Consider the following 15,006-nt stretch of genomic DNA (forward strand, 5'->3'; position numbering starts at 1 on the left):
TTATTTAAAATTATAATTGGTGTCTTCTAAAATAATAGATAGCCAAAAGTATAAATGCTCTGTGTATAGTCTATAGGTTGAATTATAAAACTATTTAGGGTAATGATATTTAAATTAAAGCACTTTTTGGTGTTGAGCTCCCGAATCGTTGTTTCAATGTAGCAGATGAAGAGTCAAATGTAGAGTTGGTAATTGATGTTGTTTTTGGAAGAAGTGTTTAGGTGGGATTCACTCAATTTAATTTCGGATGTATCATTATAAGTTTAAACAAAATAGAACATGTGATTGTTAGCATGTGTTTATCAATACTTTTGATACTCAACGTTTTTTATAAATAGCTTTTACTTGGAGCATGATGAAGTGGCCACTACCACGAGACTACTAGTGACTTCACTTATACCTTAGTTTATGTCTCCGAACGTTTTTTTTCTTTTTAAGGAAAATCTCATGTTTAAATATATTTGATGATCCCGTATTGAAATTTTTATCTTGTTTGAACGGTGTTTCTATTATTTACTTGCTATGTTTTCTCCGAACCAAACTACTGTAGTTTGATTGGTCTTCAGTTTGAGACTATCGTACATGAGTTAATGACTAACTTTAAAAATTGGGTCGTAACATTTGATATTAACAACCAACAATCTCCTGAAAAGTAAAAGAGGCATTCTATATAAGTTTCAATTCCATTATGATGATAAAAGGTATTTGAGAATGATAAAACCAGTTTACAGTGGCAAATCCATAAATTTTATACAGGGGCATTATATAATAAACACACTAAAAAATATTAATAGTTTCAAAGATTAATTAAATTTAATACATATTACAATTGTCATCTATGAGTTTTCATATTTTGAAATCGATCAATGATAAGTTTATTATATAACTTATCAAATAAATCTTTTTCAATATAAGTTATAAGACAATCATTCATCCATTGATCTCCCTTCGTAGTCGAGTCTTCACAATATTCATAGTAGAAAATGTTCTATGTACAGTAGTTATTGCAACTAGTAAAATCAATGCCAATGTGACCAACCGATAAACTAATGGGTAGACCTTATCTCTTTTCATAACAACCATTTTCACTGTAAGATCACCAATGTTTTTTAGTTCAACAAACTCTAAACGCATCAATAGTGTAATTTTGAAGTTGATCCTTAAGCATCCAGAGTTTAATAGCTGAAAAGTCTATCGGATAAAACTGAGCAAGTCGACTAAGTTTTTGTTTATCAAAAGCAACAAATGAATTATTCAGATTCAAACAAGTCATATAGAGAATCAATCAAGTACTTGATTCAGTAAAACGATTATTCAACTCTTGAGATTGCATATCAATGACAGCATAGAAGACTTCAATACGATAATGATGCAAATTTGTAATTGATTGAAATCTTCGGCTTTTTCGTCTTCGAACTAAAAACATAGCATCTATTTTAAGAATTTCAATTTCATGACTATTGCAAAAAATAGATCTCTTTCCAATATTGAATCCCAGCCAGATTCTCTCATTGCTTGCAGTCTACCTTTACAAACATTAACTAAATTCATTACATTCATAATATCATGATTTTTTCTTTGTAAGACTTGAGACAAATCATTTGTGATTCCTAATATATGTTTTATGAGATGCATATTGAAAACAAAGTCTAATGACAATATTGAATTCATTAGAATCAATGACAATATTGAATTCTGCTTCATATTTTTGTTTTGAATTTGATCTATTGTCCACAATGGTCTCAAGCACATCAAATACTGGAGTGAACATTGTAACTAAACTCGTCAAAATATTGTAATGTGATCCCCATCAAGTATCTATTGGTCTATTAATAAATTATCTTCCTTTTATGACATTATTTAAATTGTCAATAAAATTGATAGTTGGATAAATAAAATTATTGAAATTTGGAAAGATATTTGATATCTGGAGAAAGAAAATTATTAATATTTGAAATAAAATTTATTTTTTAGAGAAATAAAATGATTGAAATTTGGAAAAATATTTGATATTTGAGAAAATAAAATTAATGATGTTTGGAATAAAATATATTTTGTGCAATTTAGTAACAAATTTGATATTTGGGAAACAAAACTATTTATACTTGGAATAAAAAATATTTTATAAAAATAATTGGAATACATGATATCTGAACTCTTAATTTGATCGTTAGAAAGTGGGGCATAACCACTAGACCAAAAACAAATTTTATTAAATATACAACATTATTTAATATATATCGTAATTTAATACTTCAAAATTAATAATAAAATACAAAAATAGATAATATAAGAAAGGTACGTGACTGTATTGGTCCCTTAATAAATCCGCCCTTGTCTGTTTATAAGATAATCTGTCCATGCCTGTTTATAAGATATCTTGATGATGTCACGTTATTCTATAGCTTCAATCAATGTATCATTTTAATTTTCTTTTATCATCGACAATACTCATAGACTCCTCTGCCTTTCTTGGTTGATCAACTCGGTGGTTTTCAACAGACTTTTCTTTATTTCTTTTAGCAAAGCGAAACTACATTGATGAAACAAAAAACACTTCTCACAATTACACTCAATAAGGAAAAAAAAACTTACTTTGAACAAATTGATATATATTTTGGGCCAACTAAGCTACAAGTAACAAGTTGTCCGACTGTTTTAATTAAATTAATCTCAATAGCCATAGATCATTTAAATGCTAACAATACATTATTAAACCATACCCAAAAAAGAAAAACAAACATCACATTTGACCCACAACAATAACTCAACAAGATTCAACACTTTCAATTATGATCTACACCACAATTATTTTCTCATAGACACCAAACATTTATTCCATCCATATTAATGCTCATATAAATTATTTACAATCCAACATTTAACATAAATCATTTATAACCAACTTTGAAGATAAAATATCAATTATCATATTAAAAATCAATATGATCATGATCTCCACTTTGAATTAAAATACAATGTTACGTTTAGTACAATTTATGAATTGTCGTTCTTATTTATCATATTCTCCATCTTTTTAGAGGAACCATTTATTATCCTCTTAAAATCAAACAACAATCTCAACAAATCGGCGGGATGCTGAATTCCTCAAAATATTGGAAATCTTGTCGTCTTCAACCTTGAGTTGTCTCAATTTTGGCAAATTAATGGCATAAAGTTCCACTGCATTGGCATGAATCTTCGAACATTGAACAATGTCAATGGTCTCCAATTCCTTGCAGTTCTTCCACAATGCAAAAATGGCAGCTCCAGTCAGCCATTTGCATCCCCTAAGGTTGAGCTCTTTAATGGAGTTGCAAGAGATGACCATGGAGATGAAGTCTTTGTCCATCAACATCTCATTGTAAGATAGGTCAAGAATTTTTAATCGTTTCAAGTTCTGTCCCATGGTGGCCAACAACCCCGACTCTCTCTCGACTACGTCGCAATTAACTAATGCTAACTCCTCGAGACGAAAGCTGAGGGCAGTACTAATGGCTTTTAGGCCATCGCCAGTGACGAGACAACAACTCTGCAACCGAAGAGACGAGAGACCTTGAAGGTTCGTAGCAATGGCGACGAGATGCTCATTGTCGAGGTCGAGAGGCAAGCGCAGGTCAAGGCTTTCCAGATTACTTTGTTGCTGACAGAGAAATTGAAGGAGACCTTTATGACAAGAAGTTAAGAGTGTGTTTCATTAGTGATTTGTAAACATAAATTTGCTAAACAAAAAATTTAACGAAAACATTTTAAATGACACCACCCTAAATATATTTACAAATTATAGCAATGTTTAACTTCTAATTTTGATAAAAATTGATAAATTTCCATCTACATCGGTATATTATTAATTAAAGAATAAATTTTGCTATATTTAATAAATATTTTTGTTCATTTTCCTATATTTAAAAATATTCATAAGTAAAAAAGATAGATAATATGGTCAAAAGCTACAATAATAGCAATAATTACCAATTAGATATATAAATTGAAACCAATAATATTGTAATCTTTGTTATAAATTTAGCATGTTTGTACTATAAAAATAATTACAACGAGCGATTAAATATGAATTTTATAAACACGTCTGTAATTACTATAAGAGGTCTTTTCAAAAATATAAAAAAACGACAAAATGAAAAAAGCACAGATGCCCACGCCGTGTAAAATACAACCATGGGCTAACGCGATTTGGTACTCGTTTAATTAATTGGATACAAAAAAATCAAAATTTGGTATACGTTTAGATTTGGAGTTCCAAATCTAAATTTTTTTCCTTATCATTTAGATTTGGATGGTTTAAATTTGGCTAAACGATTCCAAATCTAAATTTTTTTTCCTTATAGTTTAGATTTTCCTTTGACAAATCTAAACGATTTTTTTTTTTCTTCAAAATTTGGTCAATATTATTTTTGAATATTCTTTATACATAATCTTTCAATTTTGGTTACTCTAATTAAAAATAGAAAAAATGATGAAATGACAAATATGAAATATTTAAAAAATATTAAATTAATGTGCTAAATTTCCCTTATTATTATAAGAAATCATATAATTTATCGTGTTTTAATATGGTTATATATAAGGCTATAATCTTTGATTATAATGAATGAAATATCAATAAAATATCGATATTCCATACAACCTAACATGGTATTAGAGCTCTAGATTTTATCTTGGACTTGTTCAATTTCTACCTCTATTTATGGCTAAGCATAGACGGAGGTAGACTCAATTGTAAATCTCATGCTTCAACTCTTTGTTTCCCTTTGTTATTATAAGAGATCATATAATTTTAAAATGTATGCAATTTAATTTGACAATAAACTTTGTGTTAAATTAGGCAAAACTTTCATTATATTAAAGAATTTTAAATTAAAAAAGATCTGACTAAACTTACATTCAAATGAACTAGTAATAAATTAAGCTTGTGATTCAAATCCTTTTATTCCAATACATTAAAAAAACTTTAGAAAGTAAAATTACAAACAAAATTACCAAATCATATTAAATAAATCATAATTTAATCGATGCGGTGCTAAATAAGGTTTAAACTAAGATTAACTAAAAAAATTTGTACTTTCAAATAAAAAGAAATAAAGACAAATTTGTAGGAACATTTTACAATACAATTTAATAAATCAAAATATTTATAAAATATATCAAAATTTCATAATCTATTATTAATATATAAATATTTTCGGTTTTTGTTAACAATAATTTTCAAATTTTAAAATGGTAATTAATTTATTTTGAAAAGTAAAAAAAAAAAAGTTGAGTTTAATGTTAAATCTCATTTCTCAATGATAATAAAAATAAAATTAAAAAGAGTTTACTGATAATTCAACATACCTTCCCGACTGCCGCCGTCATAAACTAGAAGGGACGTCAAATTCCGGCAATTCTCCGCCAATTTCATCAAAACGCCGTCGGCTATACTCCGGCAAGTTCGCAGCTCCACCGCACAAAGCCCCGGCAAGCACTCGACGAACGACGAAAACGACCCGCCGTCACCCACGGTCTCACAGCTGCGGAGCTGCAACTTTCGGAGATTCTTGCAGTTCCGCCACAGCCAACCGACGCCCCAATCGCCAGCACGGAGACCGGACAAACAAAGACTCTGAATCCCCAATCCCACCCCTACCTCTGCCGATTCCCACTCCCAATCGCCAGAATTCACCTCAATTTCAAAACCCTCACCGGATATAACAGAGACCGAAAGCGATTTCAAACCCGGAAAATTAACTACCCACCGGAAATTCAACGGCCGATACACGTTAATAGATAGAGAAGAGAGGTGAGTGCAAGCAGAGGAGAGAGACACAAGGGAGGATAGAGAAACAGGGCCAGCAAGGAATCTCAAAGCCTTGAGATTCGAACAGAATCGACGAATTTCGGAGATAATTTGGGCGGAGGAAGTGGCAGACGGCGCGGAGGTGGAGTCGGCGGCGGAGAGAATCGAAAGGGAAGAGAGAAAGGGATAGTGTGAGAGAAGAGATGAGAGAGATGAAATAGATAAATTGCAGAGGCGGAGAGAAATGGCAGTTTTGGAGGTCCGGTAGAGGCGAAGCCACCGTTTGGAGACGAGAGACACGGCGGAGGAGGACGGCGATGGCAGCTTTTGAAAAATTTCTTGAATTAACTCATCACAAAGTAAGCTATCCATATCGATTCTATCCAAATTGTTGCTTCAATTTCTCTCTAAATTTGTTGTTCATAATCATTCATAAAAAGAAAGATTAAAATTTTTAAAGAAGAAAAATCTCCGCCGTGGGGATTGATTGAAAGAGAGAGAGAGAAGTGTGTGTGGATTTGAAGCACTTACAAGTAATGGTCCAAAGCAAACCTTCCATCCAAGCAATTCTTCTAAGTTCTATTGCTTTTACCTAATCAACAAAAATTCCTCTCTCTTCCCCTCTAAATTATTTGATGTGACCCAAAATGTGAGCTTTTTAAAGTATAGGGTTGTACCCATTTAAACACAAAACTAGTAATTATACTATTCATTATATTTTACTTTTAGATAAAAAGTTGCCTCAAACTTGTTATCGTATTGATTATACGTCAGATGGAATTTTCTTTAAGAATCGTATATATATTTTGATTGTTTGTTTACAATCGATAATCAATGTACTCTTTTTCAAAGATAAACTTTATGAAATTAATTACTCGTAAAAATTTAGAAGTTCAATTCATTCGATTCACAAGTTTTTCATGGTATTGATTGAGTAAAATTAAAAAAATAATCCATAAAAAATCCTAAATATTTTCATACTTTACTATCTCCAGCTATGTAACTGTGTAGAAGTCCTTACTACACTATGCACACTCCAATAATTTTTACCATATACATTTGACAATCAATAACTATACATACCAAGTTTTTCTTTTTTCTTTTTTGTGTCAAAATGAGTTTAATTTATTAGTCATCTTTACAAATTATTGTACTAAAAAAACTATTTGGTGCTGTTACTTTGATTAGAACATTCGTAAGTTTTTGCTCTTAATATCTTTTAAAAGTAAGAATAATAGTAAAATAGCAAGATATTGTTTAGGAGAAATCTGTTTTGAGGTTGTATATAGTTGAATTAAAGGATTGTAATAATAAAATATCATACTATTGACCTTTAAAATGGTATTTGATGCCTAATATACGTATATAAATATATATATATTATGATTGGGATGGTGTGGAATAATTAAATTCTGTAAATGGATATGTATGGTAGAAGAGAAAATTGTGTGTTTTGCTTTAGAAGATGGGGAAGAGCCGTCTTTCTCAAATTGAGTAAATGGACATAATAAAGATTCCCATACGTTTGGTGGAGCATGCTTCCCCTCCAACATTTCTCCTTGGGCCACCACATACTATTTTTCCTAAACAATCCCCTCACAAATTTAATTTTTTTTTGTGCTCTTTATCGGTACTTGGGGATTTAGTATATGTCTAAGGGTCCCTCAATTTTATCTTTTTATATAATATATATATAAGAGAAAGTTATTTAACCTTTAATATTTATAGATAACTTAGTGGTTATTGCTTACGAATTTAATGATTATGAACTTAAATTACATTGTTGTTTACTGTTTTTCTTTTGTTTTTTAAAAAATAGAATAAAGTTGACTTGTGCATATGACAAAATATATATGATAATAAGAGTTCATAGACTAATTTTATAGCTAAATAATGTTTCAATTGAGCTTGTGTTTGTTTTTCTTTTATAATTTTACAAAACTCGAATGTAAATAAACTAAAAGCATATAAATGTTAAAATGATGTTTTCAAATATAGTATAACCAACACAAATATTAACAAAACATAGCAAAATTTTAAATTTAATGTACTTTATCAAAATATTTACCATAGAATCTAGTTTAGATGACATGTGCTTGAAAAACAAAAAGATTAAACATCTTTTTAATACAACAATTGAAAATATTTCGTAATTATACACTCATGTGTTGGTTGAGTTGAATTTTTGTTGGTAAATTAAACATTTTTAAAAATTGAAATTTATTTTAGTTCTAGGATTAATTTTTATTAGATATAAATTAAAAATAATAATAAAAAAAAAAGATTTGGAATTTCAATATATGACTAAAAAAAAAATTAAAACATGTTTGAAGTTAACGATTTGCTTCACTCAATTAAAGACTTGCAATTTAGCTAAAAGCAAAGAAAAAGCAATCTCAACTTTCAATGCTTGAGGCTGAGGAGCCGTCATTTTACCACATTATATTAATTAGGGGAAAAATGTTTTTTTGTTTTTTTCCATTCTTATTTAACTCATGGTAAATGATAAAAATATCTAAATTATTTACTAAATATAGCAAAATTTAATATTTTATCAATGATAGAGATAGATAGACATTTACGTGTTTATTGACCGATATCGTATTAATAAATATTCATCGGTACATCACAGATAAAAACTAAGGGGGCGTTTGGGGGGCGTTTTAGGATAGTGGGGTTAGGGTTAAGTAACCCTAACCCGTGCTTGGGACTCGGGTTATGGAAACCCTAGTTTTAGGGTTTCCATTAACCCGATTTCACCATCTCTACTCCCTCCATTCTGTCGTTTCGTGCTCTGTCGATTTCTCTCCCTCAACCCGTGTTCTTCAACCCGTGTTCACGCCCCTCTTCAATCCGTCTTCACGAATCTCTTCAATTCGTCTTGCATGTCCATTCATCTTTTCTCTTCCATCACCGATTTCTTGTTCGTTGTTCTTGCTTCGCCTTCATTCTTCTTCTTTTCCGGAAAACCCCCTTTCGACATCTCTCATCACCGTCTCTGTGTTTCACTGTCCGAAGATCGAACGCTTTGTTGAAAGCTTGGCCGAAAGGTCTTGCCTCCAAAACGTTTCGATTTTATGGTTTTGGGGTTTCGTTGACCGGCAGGGACTATTCCTTGCCTCCGGAATCCCCACTTACATCTTCGATCGGACTTCTCCGTGGTAATCCATGTTTGGTCCGAATTGAAGGGGACCCCTTACCGCTCCACTTGCCGATTTTCCGCTAGGTGTTGCCCTTGCCGATTTGTTTTCCTGTCCTGATTTCGGATGGATGCTACACCCCACACCGTTTTCTGGCCAATGGGTGCGGGTGGAGCATGGTAGGGAGATAACTGTTGTTGTTGTTGTATTTTGTTTATTCAATTTGAATAGCCGATGATGAGTACTGACATTGCTCATTCGATTTTCCTTTGTTTGCTAACACAGATTTGCCGCTTGGTGTTGCCCTTGCCGCTCCACTTGCCGATTTGCCAATTTGTTTTCCTGTCCTGATTTGGGATGGATGCTACACATACATCGTTTTTTGACCAATCTGTGTGGGTGGAGCATGGTAGGGAGGTAACATTGTTGTTGTATTTTGTTCATTCATTTTCAATAGCCGATGATGAGTGCTGTCGTTGCTGATTCGATTTTCCTTTTTTGCTAACTTGAATTTGCTTTATTTACTTCATTCTGTATAATTTTGTTTGATAATTCCCTTCAATTTTGTTTGATATTCCATTTCGGTTGAATTACACTCATATTTGATGTCTATTTCTATTCATGTATTTCGGTTCTTCATTAGACTCATATTTGATGTTTGTTTCTATTCATGTATTTCGATTCTTCATTCCTTCTTTGTTCTGCCTCTGTGATGGTTTACTTTGTTCTTTATTTTCTTATTGTGTTCATGTTATGTGGTCAAATATTGACCACCCAAACCTACCATTTCCAAAGTGTTGTCCCTTCAATCTATATGACAATGTACTTTGTGTAGTAAATAGGTTACTGCCAATGTTAGGCTTTGACCAAATTTCTTACTTTTCATTGCTTTTACACTGTCATTTGCAGAGATTCTCTGATTCTTTTTTTGGGTCTAGTCATTCATATTAATTTCTCCCATCCACCCCTATATATTCACCTTTGCTCTTATATTTCACCACGCATCTTGGCTATTGTTTTTCCTCTCTTGTTCTGTCTTCTGCTCCTTTATTTTGGGTATGTAATTTTCTTCTTTGCATACTTCTATCATTCTCCATTCTGTCTTCTGTAATTATTTTGTTCCTTATCTTATCATGTATGTTTACTTGAACAAGAGTTTGGGGGAATAGTTCTTTATTCTGTTTTTTGCTTCTTTGTATTGGTATGTAATTTTTTTTGTTTCCATATTCGCATCATTGTCCATCCTTGCACATATGTCCTCCTTTTCTTTGTATTGGTATGTAATTTTTTTCTTTTGCTTCTTTGTATTGGTATGTCCTGCTTTGACTCTCTTATGTCTCTTATGATTTTTTTTATACATTACTTCTTTTTCTCTGTTTGCTGATTGTTGATTAGTGTTAGCATATATGTCCTCCTTTTCTTTTAGGTTGCTGTCCTCATTCTATGTTGTGTTTTTGTGATCTTTTTCCTATACCTTTCTATCCTTTACTTTTTTATTTGTAAATATGATGGAATTCCATTCATCATCTTGAATGGAATGAAAACTCTGAGGCTATTAATTTCAAAATAAACTTCTCCTTTCGGTTGCCCCACTCAATGTTCATTTCGAGTAACATTTGTCGTCATAAAAGGTATGTATATGTAATATTTTTTTTCATACCTTCTATATTGTGTGTTATGTACAAATAATAATCATCTTGTTGTCTTATGTAGGACGTTGCGACGAACGAGTTGAAAAATATTTCAAGAGGTACTCTTGTAATGGCCGTTTGTAGGCTTTCTATAAACTGTATTTTTTTTATTTATTTTTTTCGGTTTTGTATAATTTTATAATTAACATTTTGTTTCGGTTTATAATATGTATATAGAACATTCAGTTTAATTTTGTTACATATTGTATCCTATTAATTTTCTCTTTTTTAACTATTTTTTTTCTATATAGTAAGAACAATTTGCATTAACAAAATATGCAATTAATTCGGTAAAATATGATAATAAAGGGGATTTCAATATCATAATTCAGTAAAAATTTAAGTAATGCATATCAAAAACTCCATATGAACAACTCTTCCCTAATAGTGGTTTTTTAATGTCATCATAAATTGAAATATGAACAACTTTTGATATTAATTAAATTATATTAAGGGAATACACATTTCATAAACTTCTTCAATATGTATTTAATAAACTTCTTCAATAAGTACATCTTCAAACTTCTTCAAACTTCTTCATAAACTTCTTCAAACTTCTTCAATAAGTACTATTGTTCAGTTTTTTTAAAAAAAGAAACTTCTTCAATAAGTACTTCTTTAAACTTCTTCATAAACTTCTTCAAAAATTGAAATATGTTCAATAAGTACTTCTTGTTGTCTTTATTGGAATTTTTTTTTCTTTTTTCTTATATTTTTCTTTTATTTTAACCTTTTCTATGTTTTGTTTAATTTTTTTTTATTTTCAACCAATTTTATTTCTATTTTTAAAATACTTAATTTAGAACTAAAATACACTGTAAAATTTGTTCAAAATAAAATAAAATTATAAGTAAAAATTCCAAATTCCAAATTCCAAATTCCAAACTATTGTTTGGTTTTAAAAAAAGATGCCTAAAAATTAGGGGTGTTTTAAGAAAAAAAACACAAAGGAAAATTAGTTAAAAGGAATTGAGTTGAAAAATATTACGAAAATAGGATAAACTTCCATTTGCAACTTCTTTAATTTTATGTATCATTTTCAATGTTCTCGTCACTCATAATGTATTTTTATTGTTCTGTGTTTATGGTTTTACTAAATACGGATATTACTAAGTTTACAGATCTTTTCACAATATATCGATATTGTACTAATTTAATTAGTACATGTTTTTTAGGGAACTTTACATACATTGTAATGGATGAACAAACACTTATTGGAGTCCTAACTGCATTCACGTTGGCCCAACGTCAGATTTTACTAACGTTGGAGCTATTAATGAACAACAATAAGCGTCTCCCACATACACTGCCCGATACACGCCATAGAATTAGGGAGCTTGCTTACTTTCGCATGATACACGAGTCAGATCTTGTGTGTCGGCAAAGCACGCGGATGGATAGGCGAACATTCGCAATTATATGCCATTTACTTAGAAATGTGGTTGGTCTTTCTTCAACTGAAATTGTCGGTGTTGAGGAAATGGTAGCAATGTTCTTGCACGTCCTCGCTCATGACGTGAAGAACCGCGTCATCCAACGAGAATTTGTACGGTCCGGTGAGACAGTATCTCGACATTTCAACATCGTATTATTGGCTGTTCTTTGACTGTACGAGGAGTTGATAAAGAGATCTGTTCTGGTAACAAGTAACTGCAATATCAACGTTGGAAGTGTTTCGAGGTGGGCATCATAGAAGTTCATTATATTTCACCTTTACGTACATCGCACTTAATTCAACGTGTTTATTTCAACCTGCAGAACTGCCTTGGCGCGTTAGACGGGACGTACATAAAGGTCAACGTCCCCGCAGGAGATCGGCCTACATTTAGAACGCGTAAGGGGAAAATTGCCACAAACGTTCTGGGGTCTGTGACACGAAAGGGGATTTCGTTTATGTCCTCGCCGATTGGGAAGGATCCGCAGCAGACTCGCGGATCCTACGTGATGCGATTTCACGAGAAAATGGACTACAAGTGCCAAAGGGTATATTTTCTTTATAATAAAACACCGCTGCTTCCTACTTACCTATTTAAAGGTCATAAACAAACCATTTAATAACAGGATATTATTATCTGTGCGATGCGGGATATCCAAACGCGGAGGGGTTTCTCACCTCGTACAGAGGCCAGCGGTACCATTTGCAAGAGCGGCGTGGTGCTGCAAAATGCGCCAACAAATGCAAAGGAGTACTTCAACATGAAGCACTCCTCGGCAAGGAATGTTATTGAGTGTGCGTTCGGTGTTCTCAAGGGTCGTTGGGTCATTCTTCGTGGAAAATCGTACTATCCCCTGCAAGTCCAGTGTCACACCATTCTAGCATGTGCCTTGCTTCACAATTTGATCAGCAGGGAAATGACATATTGCGACGACGTTGACGACGAGGACGAGAGGGACTCCACGTACGCGACGACCACCGCTTCAAAAGACATTCAGTACATTAAGACAACAAACGAGTGGTCTCAGTGGCGCGACGACCTAGCCGAATCGATGTTCACCGAATGACAGTTGCGTAACGCTTAGCTAAGACAATTTTACATTACAAGTTTTCGATTGGAAGGTCGCAATTGTATCATGTCTAACATGTACTTTAAAAAGTAATATGGGTTGTTGCATATGAAATGTACGCGTGCCATGAATTTGTATCATGCCTATTTTATTTTGGAGTTTAATTGTGAAATTACTTACGTACTCTATGTATTTTTTATAATTTCTCATTCTCAGTATGTCAACCTCAAATCGTGCCCCGAGACATGTTTGGACGAAGGAGGAGGAGGAGACTCTTGTGGAATGTTTAATGGAGCTGGTGTCAATGGGGGGATGGAAATCAGATAATGGTACGTTCCGTCCAGAATACCTTGCGCAGTTGGTATGCATGATGACGGAGAAACTACCTGGATGTCAGGTACGAGCAACAACTGTAATTGATTGTAGGATCAAGACACTGAAGCAAACGTTCCAGGCCATTGCCGAAATGCGGGGCCCAGCGTGCAGTGGCTTTGGGTGGAACGATGAAGAGAAATGTATCATTGCGGAGAAGGAATTATTTGATAAGTGGGTTAGGGTATGGAATATAATTTAAACGTCACACAACGTTCATAATCTACATTTAGTTAACAATATTTCAATCAGTACTCATACGTGATTTTTTTTTTTGCCCGCAGTTGCATCCTGCAGCGAATGGACTCCTGAACAAACCATTCCTGTATTACGACGAACTTACATATGTATTCGGTTGCGATAGGGCGACCGGTCGGTTCGCTGAGACATTCGCGGACGTGGGGTCTAACGAGCCTGGTGGCGGATATGACAGATTTGATATGGGGGATGGAAACGAGGACTTCCCGTCCGTGTACAGCTAGAGAATTGACCTCTCGTAGGACGATGTACGTGCATCCCGACCTTCTCGCGCTTCAGAGGGTAGGACCGGATGAAGTGGATCGAAGAGGAAGAGGGGAAGTTAGCGAGACTTTGATGTTGAAGCGATACAACTGGCGCTCGACCAAACAAACGAGCAACTCAGGCAGATTGCGAAGTGGCCAGCACACAACCTTGCAAATGACAACCACGTGCGCACGGAATTTTTCCGCATATTGCGTGAGATACCAGAACTTACGAGTTTAGATAGGGCGTTATTGAAAAGGCATCTTTTGTCTCGTATGGACGACCTTCGGGGTTTCGTACTTATGCCTGAGGATGAGAGGGAGGGATTTTGTAGAGTCCCCCTACGAGACATAGAGAGATAGTTTATGTTTCTACTGACCTGAGTTGCTTATTATTTCCTTACGTTTTTTTGTCTATGATGTTGACTATTTATGCATTTCCTATTGTGAAAACTTATTTTCGTCCTTGGTAATGTTTATTTTAAATTAAGGAAAATAGTCAAAATTTTCCAAATGCGTTATAACGGCTATTTATATAGGTTTAAAATTGGATGACTTCGCTATCGCCGATTAGAAATATTCAATAATTTTTTTCTCTTTCTAAAAAATTAATTGTAATACATTTCTCACAATATGTTCACAAATTTATTTTAATTTGGGCAACTGTATGTACTAATTTAATAACATTACACATACAACAAATAAAATAGGAGAATAAGACGGATTCGAGGGTTTCATAAAAAAGTATGCAATAATTTTTTTATGATATTTACAATTTAATTTAAAAATATTATACCACATAAAAAAGTTATTAACCCAACCCATTTAACAATTTCCTCAAATAAAATTTATCACAAAATCCACATAAACCTACCCACCTAACCCTTCCCCCAAACACATCTTATCATAAAATCCCCATTAATCCTCCCCACCTAACTCTTTCCCCAAACACATTTTATCATAAAATCCTCATTAACTCTTCTCACCTAACCCTTCCCCCA

The 15,006-nt window shown here is 32.8% G+C and overlaps 1 protein-coding gene across 1 annotated transcript; it reads right to left on the reverse strand.

Moving 5' to 3' along the window:
* Positions 1–2,906: 2,906 nt before the first annotated feature.
* LOC103502677 (F-box/LRR-repeat protein 4) lies at positions 2,907–6,440 on the reverse strand. Its single transcript, XM_008466697.3, has 2 exons — positions 5,353–6,440; positions 2,907–3,666 (listed from the first exon to the last, which is right to left on the reverse strand). The coding sequence occupies exons 1-2, from the start codon at positions 6,164–6,166 to the stop codon at positions 3,068–3,070; spliced, it is 1,413 nt and encodes a 470-aa protein (XP_008464919.2). The 5' UTR covers positions 6,167–6,440; the 3' UTR covers positions 2,907–3,067.
* Between the last annotated feature and the right edge of the window lie 8,566 nt (positions 6,441–15,006).

The sequence above is a fragment of the Cucumis melo genome, chromosome 4 (assembly GCF_025177605.1).
Source record: "Cucumis melo cultivar AY chromosome 4, USDA_Cmelo_AY_1.0, whole genome shotgun sequence".
Taxonomy (NCBI): domain Eukaryota; kingdom Viridiplantae; phylum Streptophyta; class Magnoliopsida; order Cucurbitales; family Cucurbitaceae; genus Cucumis; species Cucumis melo.

Bases quoted from the DNA above. Each gene is read 5' to 3' on its own strand.
- LOC103502677 (XM_008466697.3), bottom strand. From the start codon at position 6,166: ATGGATAGCTTACTTTGTGATGAGTTAATTCAAGAAATTTTTCAAAAG. The intron at 3,667-5,352 runs GTATGTTGAATT...CTTGTCATAAAG, and splicing joins TGACGGCGGCAGTCGGGAAG to GTCTCCTTCAATTTCTCTGT.